The sequence below is a fragment of the Lissotriton vulgaris genome, chromosome 6, assembly GCF_964263255.1.
Source record: "Lissotriton vulgaris chromosome 6, aLisVul1.2, whole genome shotgun sequence".
NCBI classification, from domain to species: Eukaryota; Metazoa; Chordata; class Amphibia; order Caudata; family Salamandridae; genus Lissotriton; species Lissotriton vulgaris.
The window spans coordinates 390,909,569-390,929,489 of NC_141694.1; the positions used below are offsets into that span (position 1 = coordinate 390,909,569).

At 43.7% G+C, this 19,921-nt stretch overlaps 1 protein-coding gene across 1 annotated transcript in view; it reads left to right on the plus strand.

Moving 5' to 3' along the window:
• The window catches only part of MYOM2 (myomesin 2), a 731,038-nt gene extending 713,342 nt beyond the window's left edge, over nt 1–17,696 (plus strand). The window contains exons 32-37 of the mRNA XM_086926415.1: nt 3,669–3,774; nt 6,213–6,376; nt 7,255–7,291; nt 14,050–14,072; nt 14,211–14,266; nt 16,837–17,696. Coding sequence (XP_086782541.1) covers nt 3,669–3,774; nt 6,213–6,376; nt 7,255–7,291; nt 14,050–14,072; nt 14,211–14,266; nt 16,837–17,226 — 776 coding nt within the window. The 3' untranslated portion in view covers nt 17,227–17,696. The remainder of the gene's footprint in view (nt 1–3,668; nt 3,775–6,212; nt 6,377–7,254; nt 7,292–14,049; nt 14,073–14,210; nt 14,267–16,836) is intronic.
• Nucleotides 17,697–19,921: the final 2,225 nt, after the last annotated feature.

Sequence of the window (19,921 nt, forward strand, 5' to 3'; positions counted from 1 at the left end):
TGGCGACTTGCTACATACCCAGTTGCTGATTATAAAGAAAAGATGTCTGAACTCAAATGTAATAAGTTATTATAGTTCAGCTCTGCTGTTACAATGCCTGCTGCAAGAGCCAGCATTCGAGGTAAAAGGCAGGCAGGTCACAGAGCAGCTGTTTAAAGCAATGAAAATACATTTATTTTCTTTCTTCTGCTCTATTTTTCTTGCTTGTTCTGGCTACAGAAATAATGTGATTAATTTTTTTTAGATTCCTTAGATAATTATGGAAACGTTAGAATCTTTCTGAATGTTTCTAAACATTCCAAACTACTGTAGCTTTTTTTTTTAAACTAACTTGTTCTGGACTGTTCTAATATCTTTTTTTCAACAAATATCTAACAGGTTTGTGATGTGTTTTGTTTTGCACTAGCAGTTCTATTTCTATTCTTTATGTTTGTAAACATGTTACACACCAAAGTTTTAGGTGGTTTGGGGAAATGATTATGTTGTGGCCATTTATTATATTGGATAAATATATATATTGGATAGATTTATTATATTGGATAAAGTACCCCCTGTGGAGAAGCGTGGTTCAATGGTTAAAGCGGCAGACCCTGATGCAGAGGTCTGGCCCGGCACCAGGGTTCAATGCCCGCCTCGGCGGCTCTTGGACACTATTTCCCCGGAGCTGATAATTCTCGCCTCTGTGTCTAGTCTAATCATGGGTCCAACTCTGTGACTCTGGGCAATAGCTTGCTTAATCTCCACAACGGCCCTAGCAGCGCTTGGATGCCTGACTTCACCTTTGGAGCCCAGGAGTGAACATTTCACAGGAAAGCCAGGAAGGGTTCCAGCGCTACGAGACCTCAGGGTAGAAGGTGCTATATAAATACAAACACATTTACATGTACCCCATGCCGTACACGATAAGGCTATTGCAAATAACGTCTGAGTCCCTAACCATATAAAGGAACTTGGCCTTCTGCTTCGTTTCTCAATATGGTTATGGAACTCCTCAGTGACTCGCAATATTCTTATAATTTATGGGAGGGGATACTTTATCCCTTATGTAATATATTATATATCTGTTCGAGGTACGTACAAATTAAGCTAACAGCAATAAATCTATACTTATCTAGGTATAAATACCTTCATGATATTATGTTATCAGTATTCTGGATACAAAGTTTGGCTGACGGTATTTTATCACTCAATATTATGACCATCATATGGGTGTTCACTACTGTGATTATATCTGGTGTGGTCACTGCTGCAGAAAATAGCATATTATTAGTAGAATGGGACTTTCACTCACAACTGAAGACACAATAAAGACCATGAAGAACACCTACTCGGGAGCACCCTCTGACCCCTGCCCACCCCACATCTTCCACAGAGCCGCCATTGCACCTCAACTACGCTGGCCGATCAAGTGCTCCCTTGAAACCTCCACATTCCCTTATGACTAGAAACATGCCAAAGTAAACCCCTTTCTCAAGAAACTCGCCACAGACCTGAAGGACCTCAAGAAATTTAAGCCCATCTCCCTGCTTTCTTTCGCAGCCAAGGTCATGGAAGAGGCTGTCAAAACTAAGCTTGCAAACTTCATCAAAGCCAAAAACATCCTGGACATCTGACAATCTGGCTTCTGCAGCAACCATAGCGTAGAGACCGCCATCCTCGCTGTCATCGATGACAACCACTCCCTCCTCGACCAGGGCCAAATGGCAGCCCTCATCCTCCTGGACCTCTCAGCTAACTTCAACACCATCTCCCACCGCACGCTAGCCACCAGACTCCACACCGCAAACATATACAGAAAGGCACTCGGCTGGATATGCTCATTCCTCACAGGCAGAGCTCAGTGAGTCAGACTCCCACCCTACCTCTTGGAACTAACAGGGACCAGATACGGAGTGCCCCAGGGATTCTTCCTCTGCCCCACCCTTTCAACATCTACATGGTCCCCCTTGCAACCATCGTCAGAAACCACAGGCTCAACATCATCTCCTACGCCGACAACACTCAGCTCATCCTCCCCGTCACAAAAGAGCTGCCTGATACTTAACTCCTCATCCTTGGCTGCACCTCATCTACATGGGATGACACCTGGTGGCCCCCTGCCCTCTGAAGCCCCCTGCCCCTACGGATCACGCAGGAAAGTCAGCATCATACTAGACTCATCACTCACGATGAACCGCCAGAGTAACGCAGTGTCCTCAGCCTGCTTCAATACCCTCCGTATACTATGAAAGACCTTCAGATGAGTCCCACCTTAATCCAGAAAAATGGTCAAGCATGCCCGCATCAGTAGCAGACTGGACTACGGCATCGCTCTCTACTTTACAAACTCCAGACAGTCCAAAACGCCGCAGAAAACCTGATCCTGGACATCCCCGTCACAACCACATCACCCAACACCTTTGCGAACTCCACTGGCTCCCCATCGAAAGAAGAATAACCTTCAAGCTCCTCACTCACACATGCAAGGCCCTCCACAACATCAGATCAGCATACCTAACCCACCTCCTCTCCTTTCACGCACCCAATAGACACCTCCGAACAGCTGACCTCTCCCCGGCCACCATTACACACACACCCACAAGACTGGGACAGGAGGAAAGTCCTTCTCCTACATCGCAGCCAAGGCCTGGAAAAACCTTCCCCTCCACCTCCGGCAAGTCACCACACTGCTCCAATTCAGGAAGGAACTCAAGACCTGGCTCTTCGGATGACATCCACACTCAATGGAGCTGCACCCCCTCAAGCCACCCCCCAGCGCCTTGGGACCCTTGCAGGTGAGTAGATGCGCTTTACCAGCTCCTGATTGATTGATTGATTGATTGATTGATTGATTGATTGACTATTTTCATTAATCAGAAGTAGCTCTCCTTTTAGAAAAGATTTAAAATCTCTGCCTTAGATAATATTGAAGTGACATGAACGTTTTATGCTTTTGATGTACTGGGCTCATCACAAGTGCTAAAGAGTGGACCAGCTTACAGGATACTTTCCGTAAAATTACGGTGAAAGCACTCTCGTAATGCTGTCCCGAACTAGTTTAAAAACCAAACCTGCTCCTTGGAAGAAATTACTGCCTCTGAAATAGATAGTCCTGCTCAATATTTAGCATTACATTTTATGCCAATCAATGGTGTAATGGGAAATGATGGGATCCTCTTGCAGAGTGTGATGCAAAGTCCCTGAGTCTCCCGCGTCACACATATATTCATTGACCTTGGCTTGAATGGGGTCCCCTGAGGGATTGTGGGGCCCTGAAGGGGTGGGATCCCCCATGCACTGAATGGGCTGCAGACTTATGTTACTCCCTTGTCGCAAATTTGAAAATGTTTAGAGTAGTGGTGAGATAGCATTCTTCTTTCAAAAATTGTATTGTCCAATTATAGAAGGTAAAGATTATGGAGATAAATGTTGAATAAGATATTGGTAATGTTTCCTCGTCACAGCTTTACCATAAAGAATAACGCAAAGATAATTTTGGGTTCTTCTGAAATTTAGCTATGGAAATGTTTTTACCTATTATCAAACTAAATAGGGAACTTATTTATGTGTTATTGTCCTTCAATCATGTTTATGAATGGTCACGTAATTTCTTCTGATCTGAATCAAAAGCTGGGCTTAAATTAAGCATATTATTTACTATTTCTTTACCTTCTTTTCAACATGTACAGGGTCATCTGCATCTGAGCTGAAGATCGTGTGCACAGCAGAAGGCATTAGATTGCATTGCTTCATGAAATACTTTTCAGAGGAAATGAAGGTTCAATGGTATCAGAAGTATGTATCTTTTATAATGCCGTTGTCACCTTAAATCGCCAAATATGGCACCAATAGTGATTAAATCATAACCTACTGAGTTAATCTTTCCTGTGCAGTACGTAGTCTGGGAAATGCTACTATGTTGGTTTGTGCTTCAAACATTATGCAATGTGACATTAATCAGTTTCAATGATTTAAGAAAGAAGGAATAAACCAGTGTTAATGAAATACGGTCAGCTAGTGTTCCGTTTCTATTGTCGATTAATGACATATATGGCAAATATCAACACTAAGCAGTGCGCATGCCTGATGACTATCTGCCTAGTCCTTAATGATCCCTTCTAGGGAACTTTAGATTTCTCATACTTGTTCCCTACAAGTGTACCCTACCTCTTGTGGTGGTGGCATCTGACCGTAGTTTTCCTCCTATTTTCACCAATTGGTTCAATGACTGTGGGTTAAGTTGGAAGAGACCAAATGAGAGACCGACAATACTAGGGGCCTCATTTATGAGGCCGTGCGTCACTTTTATGCCGCCAGTGCATCAGTTTTTGTGACGCACCAGCAGCGTAAAAAATGTGCCTTGTTCACCATATTTACAAAGTGAAGCATCTAGGTAGATGCGTCACTTTGTAAATCCCTGCGCTACATTATACAGACGCCAGGTATAATGTATGCAGGGGGGCGTTCTGACGCCAGAAAGGGTCATAGAAGTGACGCAGTGAAATCTATAAGATTTCACCACGCCACTTCTAGGACACAAATGCATCAATTTCTTATGCCTGCCTCCCAGCAGGCGTAAGACTGACGGAAGCCCTTTCACATGGGGCTTGCCCCATGTGAAAGGACACATTGCTGGAGTTGCGTCACTTTTGTGACACACTCCAGCAATGCGTCGCGTTTGCGCCATACAGATACGTCAGAAATACTGACTTATCTGTAACTTTTTGCGCCATGATGCGTCATACTGTAAATATGACGCATCATTGGTGTCACATGACGGGCGCAGTGAAAAGTAACGCATCGCTGTTTTCACGCAGCGATGCGTCACTTTTCATAAATGAGGCCCTAGGAGTTTTTATGCTGCAATGCTCAGCTTCTGTTTCCCAGGACGAAATCCATGATTGATGTTTAAGACCAGTTACATAATGCCCTATTCCCTTTCCATGTGCATGATACTGATTACTGCTATTATTTGGGGATATTGTTATATAGTCAACACCTTACAATAAGCTAAGAAGCTCTTCCAAGAGCTGTCGCACATTAAAAGTCCTAACCTCGTTCATTATCTGGGACCCTTTAACTCTTACATTGGGATCACTAGCATTACCTCAGATGTGTTTCCAGAATAATCTTCTTATACAGGCTAAGGGACCTCACCCTTGCACGAGTCTCTGTGATTAGTTCCTTGCAGCTGTTGGACAAGCACCGGCAATATTTAATTTACACTGAAGTAATCTCTCATAACTACCAGCATTTCAGGTTATGAATGTTATGTGAATTGAGACTTTATTCAGGTAAAAATCCTCGATGGAGCTTGGTAAGAATCGGACTGGGTCAGAAAATAATCCCGGGCACCAAAATAAAAGTACCCCTATTAGTGTATTAGATAGCTAGTAAGAGATGTTTGCAAATTGGGGCCGTTTTGAACTTGTAAAGACCCACTTTATGAAAGGTATACACATTTCACACAGGCCAACTTTTAGAGTGCTGCAATTGGTGATCCCAGTTCAAGCATCAACAGAATTTCTGAGCACATGGTTGTTGATTTGCTATTTGTGAACGGTTTGCGTAGCAAGAAGACGCCATAGGATTAAACATCTGAACAGACCTGCGAGCTTGTGGTTTTCAAAAGTTAAAATTAAATGATCTATAAACCATCCCTTCTGAAAGGTACTTTCCTGTAACATGCAAAGTACAAAGACATTTAATATTTCTGTGCACTTCATAACGTTTTGCAAACAAATAACTTACTGATAGGTACTTCACTTAGTCAACATCTCTAGAGCTGCATCCTAGGACCATGATGCAGTGCTCTAAATTTATCACATTCACATAGAGGATGTGGAGGCTACAATATTTGTAGTCACTGATAAAATGATATGCAACCACTTGATTTATGACACATTTTACCCTAATGTTTTATCTCAAAATTATGTATGATAGAATTTAATTACTATGAAGAATGGAATAAAATGTATATGGCCCACATTTTCACTGGCTGTACATTGAAATATGAGTTAGATGAAGTTTGTTTCGAACTAATGTATTGTGAATCGTAGGCTTCGTAGCAATGTTCAGCTTGTTGCTCACTGCATTGTGTTTCTTCTAAACAGGCTTAATTGCAATGAATACTTGGTAAAATTACCACTCCCTCTCAATATAAGCATATACTCAATGATTTCTTTGAGCTATGAGTTTTTCAAACCTTCCTAAGATAATTTTTACCCAACCAGGGAGTCAAAGATATCTTCGAGCGACAGGTTGAGAATCGGGGGCACTGATGAGTATGCTTGGCTGCAAATATGTGAGCCGACTGAAAGAGACAAGGGGAAGTACACGTTTGAGGTTTTCGATGCAAAGACGTCGCACAAACGTGTCATTGATTTAGCTGGTCAAGGTAGGTTACCAGATGGTCAGACATGACATTTGCACGATTCAGAAGCATCTTTACCTATCGTAGCACTTTGTAGTTACTAAATATTTCTGGACGCAATGCAGTTATTTTTTAAACTATTATACGAATATGACTTTGCTCGATTGTTTTTGGTAATGCTGTAAGTACTAATCACGCTACGTTGTCGTATGCTTTTAATTCTACAATGAAAGTGAACTACTTTCTAGCATGTTTTGTCGAGTAAGAAATAAAGCTTTGCACTGTATATTAAAAAAATGTCAATTGGCATTATTTTATTTTCTTATCCTAATCATCATGATACGTTTATTAAAATGGCAAAATAGTGAGCACTCACCTCTGACTTTTTCTGTGACCTGAAAGGACTAATTTCCAATCCTAGCAAGTCCAACTTAGACGGGTTGCCAGAATTTTTTTTAATATATCTTATTTGTAGTGGTTTGTGATGGCAAAACAGCTGTATGGACTGCTATATAAAAACAAAGTATTACAGTTTAACAAAACGTTCCACTTATTTAGTGTTTCTGGCAACGTTTCCTTTTACCAGCCAACATTTCACCACAGCATTATATTAATCAATTTTCTTTTTGTTTAGTAGGCCCATTATTTTTAGATTGCAAATACTCGTATAGAGGGCAGATAATTTGGGCATGGTGCATACACTCTTATTGGCAAATTCAGTGCATGACATTTTACTCCATGCTAATACATCACATTTAAGTATGTCATCAAGGTATGCACTTTTTCAAGGATTTAAGGACTGCATATCGCCCGTGGATCACTAGTCAAGATATACAGCTGTATTGGAGCCATTCTGTTAATTTGCACAGTCTTATTCTTGCCTTTGTTCACTTTCTTTACAGCTTTCACTGAAGCGTTTGCAGAATTTCAGAAACTTAAGTAAGTCTTAAGGTCTCAGCTACAGGCAGCTTTACCTTTGTCTTGGCCACACCTATTTCTTCTGCTACAGATTAAATGGGCTTTGGATCAGCTGCTTGAGCATGATTGGATGTCTTTGTTGTTTGTTTTACTTTTCTATTGCAATGGTGTTCCTCCCTATTCATATGTATGTCCCACCCTGGTGCATTTTGTCTTCACCCTGTTTTGATTAGTTGACTTGTATTTTTCCACTGCTGATGATGCATGCAGTCGGAGAACTACTTTTTTCTTTTTCTGTAAGCTCTTTGTGGGAGTTCTTGTGTGTTTTTGCTCTCTACTGCTGCTTCCCTCCTCCACATCACTCCACCCCATAACTTCTCTCTGCGTTGTGTCGCCATTCTCACCCTGGGCAGCTCCTACACAAACTCTGTGTTGCTTCCAAGCACCCCTATCACCTCACGGCTCAACTGCTCACACACTATTTTCTTCATCCCATCCTGCCCTCTCCTTTCCCTGCTCATTTTTTTGCATTCCATGTTTCTCCCCACCCCCTCGCTCCTTCGCTGATCCCCTTGCATTTCATCCCCCCACCCGCCACCTCAAACCTAGGACCTGTTTCACAAATGTACACTTACACTTTTAGTTACTTTTATGATTGTTTGCTATTCACTAATGTATTTTACCAGTTGTATGTTTATATGTGTGGTGTATCCGCATATACAAAGATAGGACTGTCCTATCCTTTTATGTCCGGAGACTCCACACTTGTATAGATACTACTCATAAAATACTCCTGTGATTAGCTAACAATCATAAACTTGCACAAAAGTTTATGTTCACCTTTGTGAATCAGGTCCCTAGAATTATCATTGACTTTTCTGATCCTTATGAGAATCTTTTGACAAGCCATTGTTGTGTGCCACTTTTTCAAGACTGACTGGAGTCTTAGCGCGTCTGGAGTACCGTTGGAGCGGTGCTCGCTGTTCTTCATACTATCACCCGAACCCTAATTAGAAAGCAAGTGAATGAAAGTGGACATAAGTATTGCGAGATTCTGCCATCTTGATGACATTTACTTATGTTTAACTTGAGACAGAAAAGTTAGTATTGATGCCCACTTAGAGCAAATAATGCATAGTCCTCTAGTGCTTCTGATGTACTTTGAAGCCAGCAACTAAATATCACCTTCACCTTCATCCAAACGTGCACTAAAATATAAATGGCTTTAGGTACCTTTGGGCTTTGTGTGATCTTTGCAATGAGGTGCTCCTGCATAATACATTCATTGGTCAGCCGGTATAAATTATTAATTGTGATAGAAGTTGGCCAGTTGGTCGCAATTTGAGCAGTCCCGGTTGAATGAAGTTGTTATTATTATTTTTTTATAAAAGCCTTCCAAAAAGAAACGGAAGGGTTTCGGAGTCATCAGACAGTTTGTGTCATCAAAGAAGTTGAAATAACATAAATGAATACTTTTTCAAGTATTCACAGTGGTGGCTAAGGCGGAGGAGCGTCGCCCCACTGCCATGAAGCAGCAAAAGAAAGGAAAAAATTAAATGATAATAAAGATGTTATTATCATTTTATTTTTTGCTCCTGCTGCGGCAGCTTGTTTGAGGGGGTGGGGCGGGGCTGCAGGGGAGGACTGGTAGAACACTCCTAAGTGTGCAATGACTGTTTGGCCGGACCTCTCAGGCCACCCTAAAGAGTCATGCACACTTTCCCTGTTCTCCATGCAGACTGCATTACAGCCTGCATGGAGAACATGCCCACCCCTCCTGCCCTTGGCTGAGCGCCGTGTCACAGTGCTCAGACCAATCACCATGCTGCATTGCAGTGTTGTGATTGGCTGCTGGGAGTGTGGAAGCCCTTGTGCTTCCTGTTTCTCCCAAGAAACCAGGAAGAAGACACCGGGGAGGTAAGTGTTTTTTTTTTTAACCTCACTGCTGCTTCCAGGAATCTGCTGTGACTGAGTATGCAATCATTATTTACAAATGTCTGTGGAAGTGTTTTAGGGACACATGTGTATGGCAAGAAAATAGGTGTGGCCTTTCAGTGTTGCAACTGATGGCACTAGTGCTAGAGCAATTTAAAATTGAAACTGATGTACTACTTAGACTGCTCTAGCTCCAATGAAATTGTACACCAAGTGTTCCCCCAGTTGGTCAGACGCACTTGTGCAAAATTTATTTTTGGGAACATTTATATAGTGCAAACATCGTACTTCCCTTGGTAGACAGTGGAAACGGGGTAAAGGAACACCATCCCTATCCAAATTATCCAAAAATGCTGATGCTAAATTGATCTTGAGAATCAATTAAATTCACACCTTGATTGAAAATGTGCAGACGAAACAAACAGCAGTTTTCTAAAACCAACTGTATTTTATTCATTTTGTTTTTGCTGCTCAATATGTTCACTGTATTCCTTTATTGTACAAAGTGGTTGAAATGGACAAGCTGGTGTAATCAAAAATCGTAAAGTACTTTACATTAGAGTTCAAGTGCAAGAAGGAGTCCATGTAGGTGCAAAGGGACAGGTATTTACCCAGCAGCTCACAGTGTCCGAGGAGAGAAAGGTTTTGCCACTACATCTCTCTAGAAGAATGCATTAGTTCCAGGTCATTCGTACTCCTCCCTTTTTACGAGCGACAGACAGTATATGAATATGAGCTCCATTGTGTGAGATCAAATTCCCGTTTTGCGAATCCCGACCATTTGTGGGTTATGAAAGCGTGCGGAGACCTCTGAAGTCTGCCCTATGAGGTTGCAGCGCACTCTTCTCCATTGTTTTCTCACTGATTTACCTGTTTTACTAATTGCTTTTTTAATATGAAGATCATAATAACGTTAGCAAAACATCTCTACGAAGTGAACGCATTTCAACTGCCTTCTTTGGTGACCCATGAACCGAAAGTAGCCTGGAATAGATTTGTGAAAAACTCTACCTGCTAATCTGCACTCAGAAAAAAGTCTCTTACACAATTATTTAGGCACTTTCAAGGTCAGAATTCTGCCTGGTCAATAGGATGTGCACCAGAATATCAATTCACCAAAATACCAGGTGTAGCGCAAGTGATATTATACAGTATTAGACCACCAATGACATCACTCAATCAATCAATCAGGGTTTTTAAGCACACTATTCACCCGTAGGGGTCACAAGGCACTGGGGGGGGGGGGGGGGGAGAGCAGCTCCGGTTAGTTGAAGAACCAGGTCTTGAGGGTCTTCCTGAGGATGTGCAGGGTGGTGGCGTGTCTGATGTTGATCGGGAGCTTGTTCCAGGTCGTGGCTGCGACGTAGGAGAAGGTTCTTCCACCTGTTCGTGCTCTGCGGATGCGCGGGGGTTCGGCCAGGGCAAGGTTGGCTGATAGGAGGATCTTCTTGGGTGCGTGGAAGTAGATTCTGTCATTGAGATATTGGAATCCAGTGTTGTGGAGACATTTGTAGGCATGGGTGAGTATCAGGAATGTTACTCTTTTCTCCACAGGGAGCCAGTGGAGGTTCTGCAGGTGTTGGGTGATGTGTTTGTGTTGAGGGATGCAGAGGACAAGTCTGTTTGCGATGTTCTGTATGATCTGGAGTTTGTAGAGCAGAGACTTCTTTATCCCAGTGTAGAAGGCGTTTCCGTAGTCGAGTCTGTTTGTTATGAGTGCATGCGTGACTGTCTTCCTAGATTCAGGGGAATCCATTTGAAGGTCTTTCAGAGGATGCAGAGGCTGTCGAAGCAGCTGGAGGCGACGGCGTTGACTCGTCAGGTTAGGGAGAGGGACAAGTCAAGTATGATGCCAAGGTTTCGGGCGTGGTCCGTGTGGGTGGGAGGGCTGCAGAGGGCGGTGGGTCACCAGGTGTTGTCCCAATCAGAGGGGAAGGGGGCGAGGATGAGGACTTCTGTCTTCTCTGAGTTGAGCCTCAGGCAGCTGCTGCTCATCCAGATGCAATGTCCTTCATTCATTCCTGGAAGTTGTGTTTGGTGGTGATGGGGTCCTTGGTGAGGGAGAGGATGAGCTGGGTGTTGTCGGCGTACAATACTATGCTGAGTCCGTGCTGTCTGATGATTTTGGCGAAGGGGGCCATGTATATGTTGAAGAGCGCAGGGCTGAGCAACGATCCTTGGGGTACTCCATAGTTGATTTCCGTGGGTTCAGAGAGAGGTGTGGCAGTCGGATTCTTTGGGTTCTGCTGGTGAGGAAGGAGCAAATCCAGTTGAGGGTGGTTCCCTGTATTCCGGCATCATGGAGTCTGGCGGTGGGTGTGCGGTGGGAGATGGTGTTGAATGCTTCAGAGAGGTCGAGTAGGATCAGGGCCTCTGTTTGTCCTTGGTAAAGGAGGGTCCAGATGTCATCTGTTGCAGTGAGTAGAGCGGTCTTGGTGCTGTGGTTGCTGTGGAATCGAGGATGGAGTTTTCTTTGATGAATTTTGTTAGTTGGGCGTTGACGGTCTTCTCAGTGACTTCGGCCACAAAGGGGAGGAGGGAGATGGATTGGTAATTCTTGAGGTCCGTGGGATCTGCTGAAGGCTTCTTGAGCAGTGGTCTGACTTCTGCGCGTTTCCAGTCATCGGGAAAGATGCCGGTTTCGAAAATGGCGTTTTAGGTCCATTGCAGTTGCGGAGCGATGGTGGTGGCGGCTCTGTGGAAGGTGTGTGTGGGCAGGGATCCAAGGGGGCTCCTGAGTGGATGCCTTTCATGGTCGATGTGGTATCTTTGGTGGTGACTGGGGTCAAGAAAGAGATGGTGGGCTGGCTGGCGTTGCTGGAGTAGAAGGTGGTTTTGGCGTCAGGTGTCTGGTCTTTGAGGTGTTCGTAAAGGCCCTTGATTTTCAGGTGGAAGTAGGAGCTGAGCTTGTTACACAGGTCCTGGGATGAGGTGATGTCCGTGGTTTCGCTGGGGGGGCAAGGTGAATTCCTGGATGATGATGAAGGGTTCCTTGGAGTTGCTGGAGTAAGCGAGGCTCTTGTTATGGATGAAGGTCCTTTTGGTGGATCTGATGCATTTGTGGTATTCTGTCATGGCATTGTTGTAGGTGGTGTGATCTTCCAACATTTTGCTGTTACTCCAGTTCTTCTTGCGGCGTCTGCAGGTGCGTCTGGATTCTTGGAGGTCGGCGGTGATCCAGGTGGCCTTCCTGAAGCGCTGTTTGTTGGGGTTACGTAGAGGTGAGAGTTCATCTGTCCAGTTGGAGATCCATCTGTGAAGTTCTTTGGCTGTGAGGATGGGGTCGGTTGAGGTGGTGGGGGCATAGCGGTTGAGGGTGAAGTCGAGCTGTTCCTTGGTGACTTTGCTCCAGTTTCTTTGTGGAGGGCGGGGTGCAGGTTTGGGTGGCGTGGGTTTGTTGACGAGAAAGTGTTCATAGTGTTGGTCTGCCCAAGGGAGTTGCATGGTGTGGCTGATGCGGATGTTGTTTCCACCTGTGAAGATAGGGTCGAGGGTGTGTCCTGCCTTGTGAATGGGGGTGGTAATGAGCTGTGTCAATCCAATGCTGTCCAGGTTGTCCAGGAGGGTGGTTGAGTTGAGGTTGCTGGGGTTGTCAAGGTGGAAGTTCAGGTCTCTGATGAGTATGGAGATCAAGGAGGTGATGGTGTGGGATGCAATGAGGTTGGCGATGGTAGTGGTGAACAGAGTGAGAGGTCCGGGGGGTCTGTAGGCCAGGGTTCCGCAAGGTGTGGTTCTGGAGCTGGGAATTAAGGTGTTTGTTGGAAGAGAAGGAGTCATTCATGGTGGAGGTGGAGAGTCGGAGGGAGCTCTTGAATGCAATGGCTCGTCCTCCTCATGGGCGGTTGGGGCAGCCCTCCTCTGGATCTTGTATCCGTCAGGGATGTCGGTGCGGAGGAGGTGTTGGTCCACGTTTCTGTGAAGAAGGCAATGTCTGGCGAGAGGGTGTTGAGGAGGTCCCAGATCCCTATGGTATGTCTGTGCAGGGAGCGTACGTTGAATAGGATGCACTTCAGGGTCTACCACTACCTGGCGCAGAGGAGGAAAGGGAAACAGCGGCGGAGGCTCAGTCAGCCAAGCTGCATGAGTGGAGAGCTGGGTCACTGACCTGGAGGTCCGAGGTCTTGCTCAGACATCTGCGCAGTGGCCGCATAAAAATAGGGGAAGGGGAGGGAAGTGCAGCTGGGATGTGGGAAAACCAACAAGGGTGAGGGGCCGCGGGGCAGCAGCGGCAAAAACAACAGGCAGGATAAAATGCAAGATGAATACAATTAAGGCAAAGGAAAAATAAAGATTGAGAATGAGAACGAGATACAATTAATCAAAATAACGAGCTAGAACAAAAATACAATACAAAATTAAGGCAATAACAAGCAAGCATGACACAGGGACACGAGAACAGCAGCTTCAAACCACTACCTGACGGAGAGGAGGAAGGGGCAGCAGCAGCGGAGGCACAGTGGCGGAAGCTCAGTCAGCGGAGCTGCACAGGTGGAGAGCTGGGTCACTGCCTTCCATCCTCTGCTCTCCTATTTGCTGCTGAATGGCTAAGGGAACAAGTGAAAAGTACAAAAAGTAACCAGAGCTTTCAGAGCCCCTTTTCGGTTTTGGCTACGGAGAGCTTTATTGGATGTGTTTTCTTACTCTCCACCTTGTTTTCTTTTTCAGTGGCCCCTCCGTAGCCGTGCTCACAGAACATTAAAAAAAGCCAATAGAAAAGATTTTTAAAACTAGAACCTACTGGCTTTACCAATGCTTGTTACTTTATGGTCAGTTGCTGTTTTAGAATGTGACAGTGTCAAGACCTTAACAGCCATGTAATTATTTTTTTGTTTTTTTACTTCCAGGCAAGCTGCGTTCGCTGAGAAGAGTAAGTATTCTGCCCTGTTGATGAAAACATTTATTAGTTTTTGTGTTACACTTGACCACCATTATTTGAAAAAATATCGATGGTTTTGAACAGGTTTATGCTAATTTTCCTTTTCTACTTCATCTGATCATTTTTTAGATCGTGGCAAAGTTATTGGCGGATTACCTGATGTGGTAACTATAATGGATGGGAAGGTAAGGAGATCGTTATATGATTACAACATTTTTATAAACTCTTTATTGATTTTTACGTATATGGTAGAAACGTGACAACACCACATACCGCTAATCACTGAAGGAAACATAATCCCAATCTCCAACTTTACCAACCTCAGCCCTCAAACCTGAACTCTGGATACATCTCAGCCTTTCATGCAGTGGCTATAAAAAAGTAATCACCCCACTGATCCTTTATCTTTTTTGTGTAAACAGCCATAAAAGATTATTTCTATAAGATAGAACATCTGCCAATACCTCTCATTTCTCTGTCAGAGGGACATGTCTCCCAAGCCTACCAATGCACTTTACCCCCTTAAATCCTGAAGATCCTCCATCACCCCTAGGAGTAACAGCTTTGGTGGGGGTACCAGAGCCATCCTAACATCAATGATAGTGTCTGGAAAACATTTTGCCAATGTGCCTGGAATATTGAGCATTTTCACGCCATACAGAAGTAATCTCCTATCCACCATAAGGAAATGTTTTTTACTTTCTGACTGGATCCATAGGCCACTGCAGTAGTGAGATTGTTCTCTTACACAAATTGCATTGCTGAAAATGCCCCTTGACTGTATCTAGATGACTGCGGAGCACATATTGAAAGCAGATGTTAATTATCTGCGAGACTTTTCCAAAGCTTTAGGTTTAAGGTTCCCGATTAAGTGTGTTGAATGATTGCCACTTGCTCACAACTAAAGTAAAAAATGTGTTTTTATTTTTACGTTTCTCCAATGTAATGAGCAGTCTGGTCTAGAAAAGTATATATTATATGTTGCACACCTGTCCAGAATTTAACGGTTTTGCACCAAGTGCTGAACCCACTGAGCTATATTACTTGTCTCATATTACCTGACCTGGGCAAGGTCTGTTCTAAGCAGTCCTCACAGTGCACAGCCACTGGTAGAAGTAAGAATGTCATCTCTATTGGGTTTCGGATCCCTGACTTTTTGAAACTCTGCGTGGATTTTCCCTGATATCATATACTTTTTCGCTTGCAGTGTCATCGCTTCCCTGTGCCAATGTCTCCATAAAAGAGTGCATGTGCCTCTCTGTCCCACTGTCAGTGCATATCCTGACCCAATGTCATTTTATTCTCTGTCCCAGAGCTGGTGCATTCCTTGTTTCAGTGTAGGCTCCCTGTCTTGGTGGACTCCCTGTCCTGCTTCTACTCTCTTACCTGTCCTGGTGATTGTGTGATCTAAGACCTCTCCCTGAGATGGCTATGAGGACATGCCATCCCAGCTCTCTCTCCCCAATCATAATCACTACACTTAACTGCAAGACCCAAGCATGAGTGCTCAAGGGTGGCCGAAGCTCTTTATTCCATGCAGATGCCTGACCTTGTGTGGCTGGGAGGGAGGTGGCATATGCCTCTCGTAAATTGGGACTATACAGTCTGGACCAGGGTCCTTTTGTGTAACAGCAGGCAGCACTTGTCTCAGAAGCTCCGCCGTGACAGGATTTAGTAGATTTGTATCCATTGTTTTCGTCTGTGATCCGTAAAACTCTATTCTCATCAATAACAGCTCCACCATGACAGGACTCAGTAGCTTTGTATCCATTGCTGTCCTCTTTGATCCCTGAACTAACTCTTTTCTCATCAATAACTGTCTTTAAAGCTCTTACATGTGAACTAGGCAGTTACGCCCCCAACTGATACAGAATTAGATACATTTTTGCATAGAATGCACTCCACTCTGCAGTTGCCCATACGTCTGTCTCGCTATGTGGAAAAAAAACTGCTCTTATTCCAGAGAGAACAAACCACTGGAATGTCGTGCCCAGAGTTGTGAATCTCGACATCCAAGAAGCTTTTCCAGAATGCACTGTTTAGAAGTCACACATTTCTCCCTCACCAGGGTCTGACCAGCCACTGTGTCTCTTAGGGTAGTCATTGGAGCCCCATTCACAGTGAAGGTACTTGTCAGTGAGCCCTTTGCACAAATGACAAGGTTTACCAGTCTGTAATGTGTCCCTGTTAGGTTACTCCTACATCTGGAGCGCATTTTCAACTATTTTAGAAGTCAGAAAAAGTTTCAGGTGTATTCAAGAAAATATATGACAGTTGCAGGTTTGCTCGACACTTCCAATGAGAAATATTTTTGCGTGCAGAATGTCCATCACATAAAAAATTCAGAAACTGTGAAAGTGAGACGAATGCAAATTTACAAATTCAACTACTTTTCACCCTCTGACTCTAGAATTTTAAAAACACTGCTTTGCTAAATTTCATAGTATTTTGCAAACATTACATCATATAATGTAAAATATGACACAGCATCTGGTGTGGAAATTGAATGGGAACTGCTAAAAATATTCCGGGTATTATCCAAACAAATGTATATTCAAAATAATGACATCTATATCCATACAATCTCATTTATTGCTACTCGGATCCTAACAGTCCAATTGGTTTGTTCCATGCCTTTTGCAGTCCTGAAAAAATATTGATTAAATCTGCTGTTCTATAGTAACTTACTATGTGAGTTTATTTATAGTAAGTGAATGTGTGATTTTACATTTGTTTGTTTTCCTTCCCTCTCTAGACTCTAAATTTAACTTGCACAGTGTTTGGCGATCCTGCGCCTGAAGTGAGCTGGCTGAAGAATGACAGAGATCTTGAACTCAACGACCACTTCTCCGTGTCACTGGAGCAGTCGAAGTATGCCAGCTTAACCATCAAAGGTGTGTCCTCAGAGGACTCAGGCAAATACGGAATCTACGTCAGGAACAAGTACGGAGGAGAAACGGTGGATGTCACGGTGAGCGTGTACAAACACGACGAAGAGGTGCCGGAAGTTAAACCAACGCAGCCCTCAAAGCCAAAACCTGCAGCACCCGTCGAACCACCTGCTTCGGCTCCCAAGCCAGCTCCATCTAAACCAGCTGCACCCGCAAAGGTGCCACCCAAAGGAGTGAAATCCACCAGAAAGTAAAGCACCAAAATGTAGATAAAAGAAAGTTCTGGTGCTCCAACTAGATTTTTAGAGATGTTCATGAAAATCTATAGTAGGTGTATGTCCATCTAAAATGTTTACACAATGCTAGTTTTCACTACGAATATTATATATACAGTAACATCTGCCCTTAACCGAGAGTGCCTATTATTTTATGAGGCGTGCATTTTTACCAAGATCGCTTTCGCAGTATACTAGATAATACAACTTTGCAGCTGAGTAGCTGATCAGTGGTACTATCCAAGTCGGGGATGCTAACCATGTCACAGGAAGTGCTTGATGAAAATGTTAGCACAGAGCTTCTGTAGGTATTGCTTTTGTACCAAACCATACGTTCCTTAATAAAGAAAAATAGAACAGTGAATGCTATAAAAGGGACACTACTCATTAAATAGAATTATGCAGCATTTGTATTTCTTGTTATGTGCTAATAAAGCTGGAACTCTTAATTCTGTGTTTTTTCACTGATTAATGTCTAGAACAATTCTTTCCCACATGAGGAAAGGAAGTCTTTATTGTATGCGGTTATATAAAACAAATAAAACTTCTAAAACATGGAGAAATAATGCACATATTGTAACAGGATAATCAACACTTGGGTGCAGTCATTTGAAACCATTACAGTTACTAAAAACAGAGATCGAGTGGCGCATATTCAAACAGTGTAATCAGCATTTGAAACATCTAGGGAATACCACACGAATAAGCTAATAGACAGTAGGGGACCCAAAGGTTAGCGCAGAGGTGCCGCAGCCAATTTATGCTCAAATAGAAACCATCAGAGTTGCGATACACTGAGAGGCTTGGATACAATAAGGAGGCGTACAGCCTGTCCTATCTGCCTCACAGAGATTCAATTAAAATAAGTTTTAAAAAACACAAGATTGATCTTCACATTGTGTGCAAAATTCCCGCAAGTGCTAGTGCAAAAGCTATAGCAGCAAATTATTCTGCATAAATAGCAGCAGGTTAGTCCTTAAAGTGCTAGCGCAACGAATGAAGCAGAAAAGTGTTCTGAAAAAAGCAGGAACAAAGTATTACTTAAAGTAAGCGTCAACAAAATTACGTCCCACAAAAATCATTTATTACTTAATCTTAAAAGAAGTAATTATGATTCATATGTGAAAGAACCTTAAAAAAAAGAAGATTGGCTTGTTGATCTGCTGGTATTCACAAGTATACCGGGCATGCTACGGTATAAAATATGGAGACAGATTATTCGTAAGTGTCAACATCAAGAATTCAACATTTTCAATTCACTGACCCATGTGCGAACCCAGCGCTATGTAAATACCAATATTGCATCTGAGCTAAAATCTCGTAAATGTTGGCACAACGTTATACAGCAGATCAATTGTTAAACTAATGTCCTAGGGTCAGTTGGGGCTGGGCTAGGCTTCTCGATGGGCGCTCGAGATGCCAGCAGAGCCCCCCCGCCCCCTCCTCCCCCAGCGGAACCCCTATTTGATGGCATGGTAAAGTTCAACAGGATGTTCAGAGTTGCATTGTCAGGGTTTAAGGGAGCAATGATGGTCTACCGACATTTGCGAACTCCCATCTTGTTCCACACTCCTCGTAGCCTGGTTACGCACTCATGCAGCAGTGCTGGACAGAGACACCAAACGTGTTTAAAGGATTCTTTGCAGTGGCAGCAGCCCCTACAGGTTGTTTCATTGGTGAGTCAACAACACCAGCTAGCTAAGGGGCATTAACAACGGCCAGCGATAATCATCGCTGACCGTGCTGAGCGATAGTTTTATTATCGCCTTCCATCTTTATCGCCCTGGTAGCGCGTAATTAACAACACATTACTCCAGGGTGATACAAATTTCAGAGATAGGGAGGTCATCGCCCTTTTGCAGGGAACATCGCTGTTTTTCCAGCGATGTTCCCTGCAAAAGGGTGATAACCTTGTATCAGCATAATCCACCCCCTATGTAAGGGATGGCTAAATTAGGATTTTAGCAGACGTTAGATTTTGGCGAAAACTGCAGTTTTCTCCAAAATCGAATGTGTGCTAAAATCATGTGGGCTGCTTTGTAAATATCGTGATGTAAACATCAGCGATATTTACAAGGTAGTCCATCTGGGGGTACGCCCACTAACACCCACTTTGCATCTCATTGGAAATGTAAAGGGAATCGTTGGGGAAAAGGGTGCTAACATGCGATTATGCATGTTAGCACCCTCTTGTAAATAGGGCGCTGGTTTTATCTCAGCTTTTTTGGCTTTGTAAGCTCAAAAAGCGGAGATAAAGCCCTTGTAAATATGCCCCTAAATGTTTTAGGAAGGGCCACTTCCCTACCCTAAGGGCCATAAATCATGCCTTCAGATGAATAGCATACGTGCCGGTGAGATGTGAAACCGGGGAGGCTTGCTGGTACATGTTGATGACTGCCCAGGTATGCCTATGCCGAACAAAGAGGTCTCTATCCAGGCGTGCAACGCCTATTGGGCTGAATGAGCTTCAGCCCCCAAACCCTGTCTTGTCTGTCAGCCCGGGCTGAGACAGCTTCCCAGGCACACACACAGCCGCACCTGAGTACTTCACAGGTCTTTAAAAGACAATTTACTTGCTAACGAGGCTTTGTTGTTTTCCCACCCCTTCTTAGTGCCCCTGCATCTCCACTCTGACTATCACTGGAAGAATTTACCCCCCGAAGTTTTTAGTAGC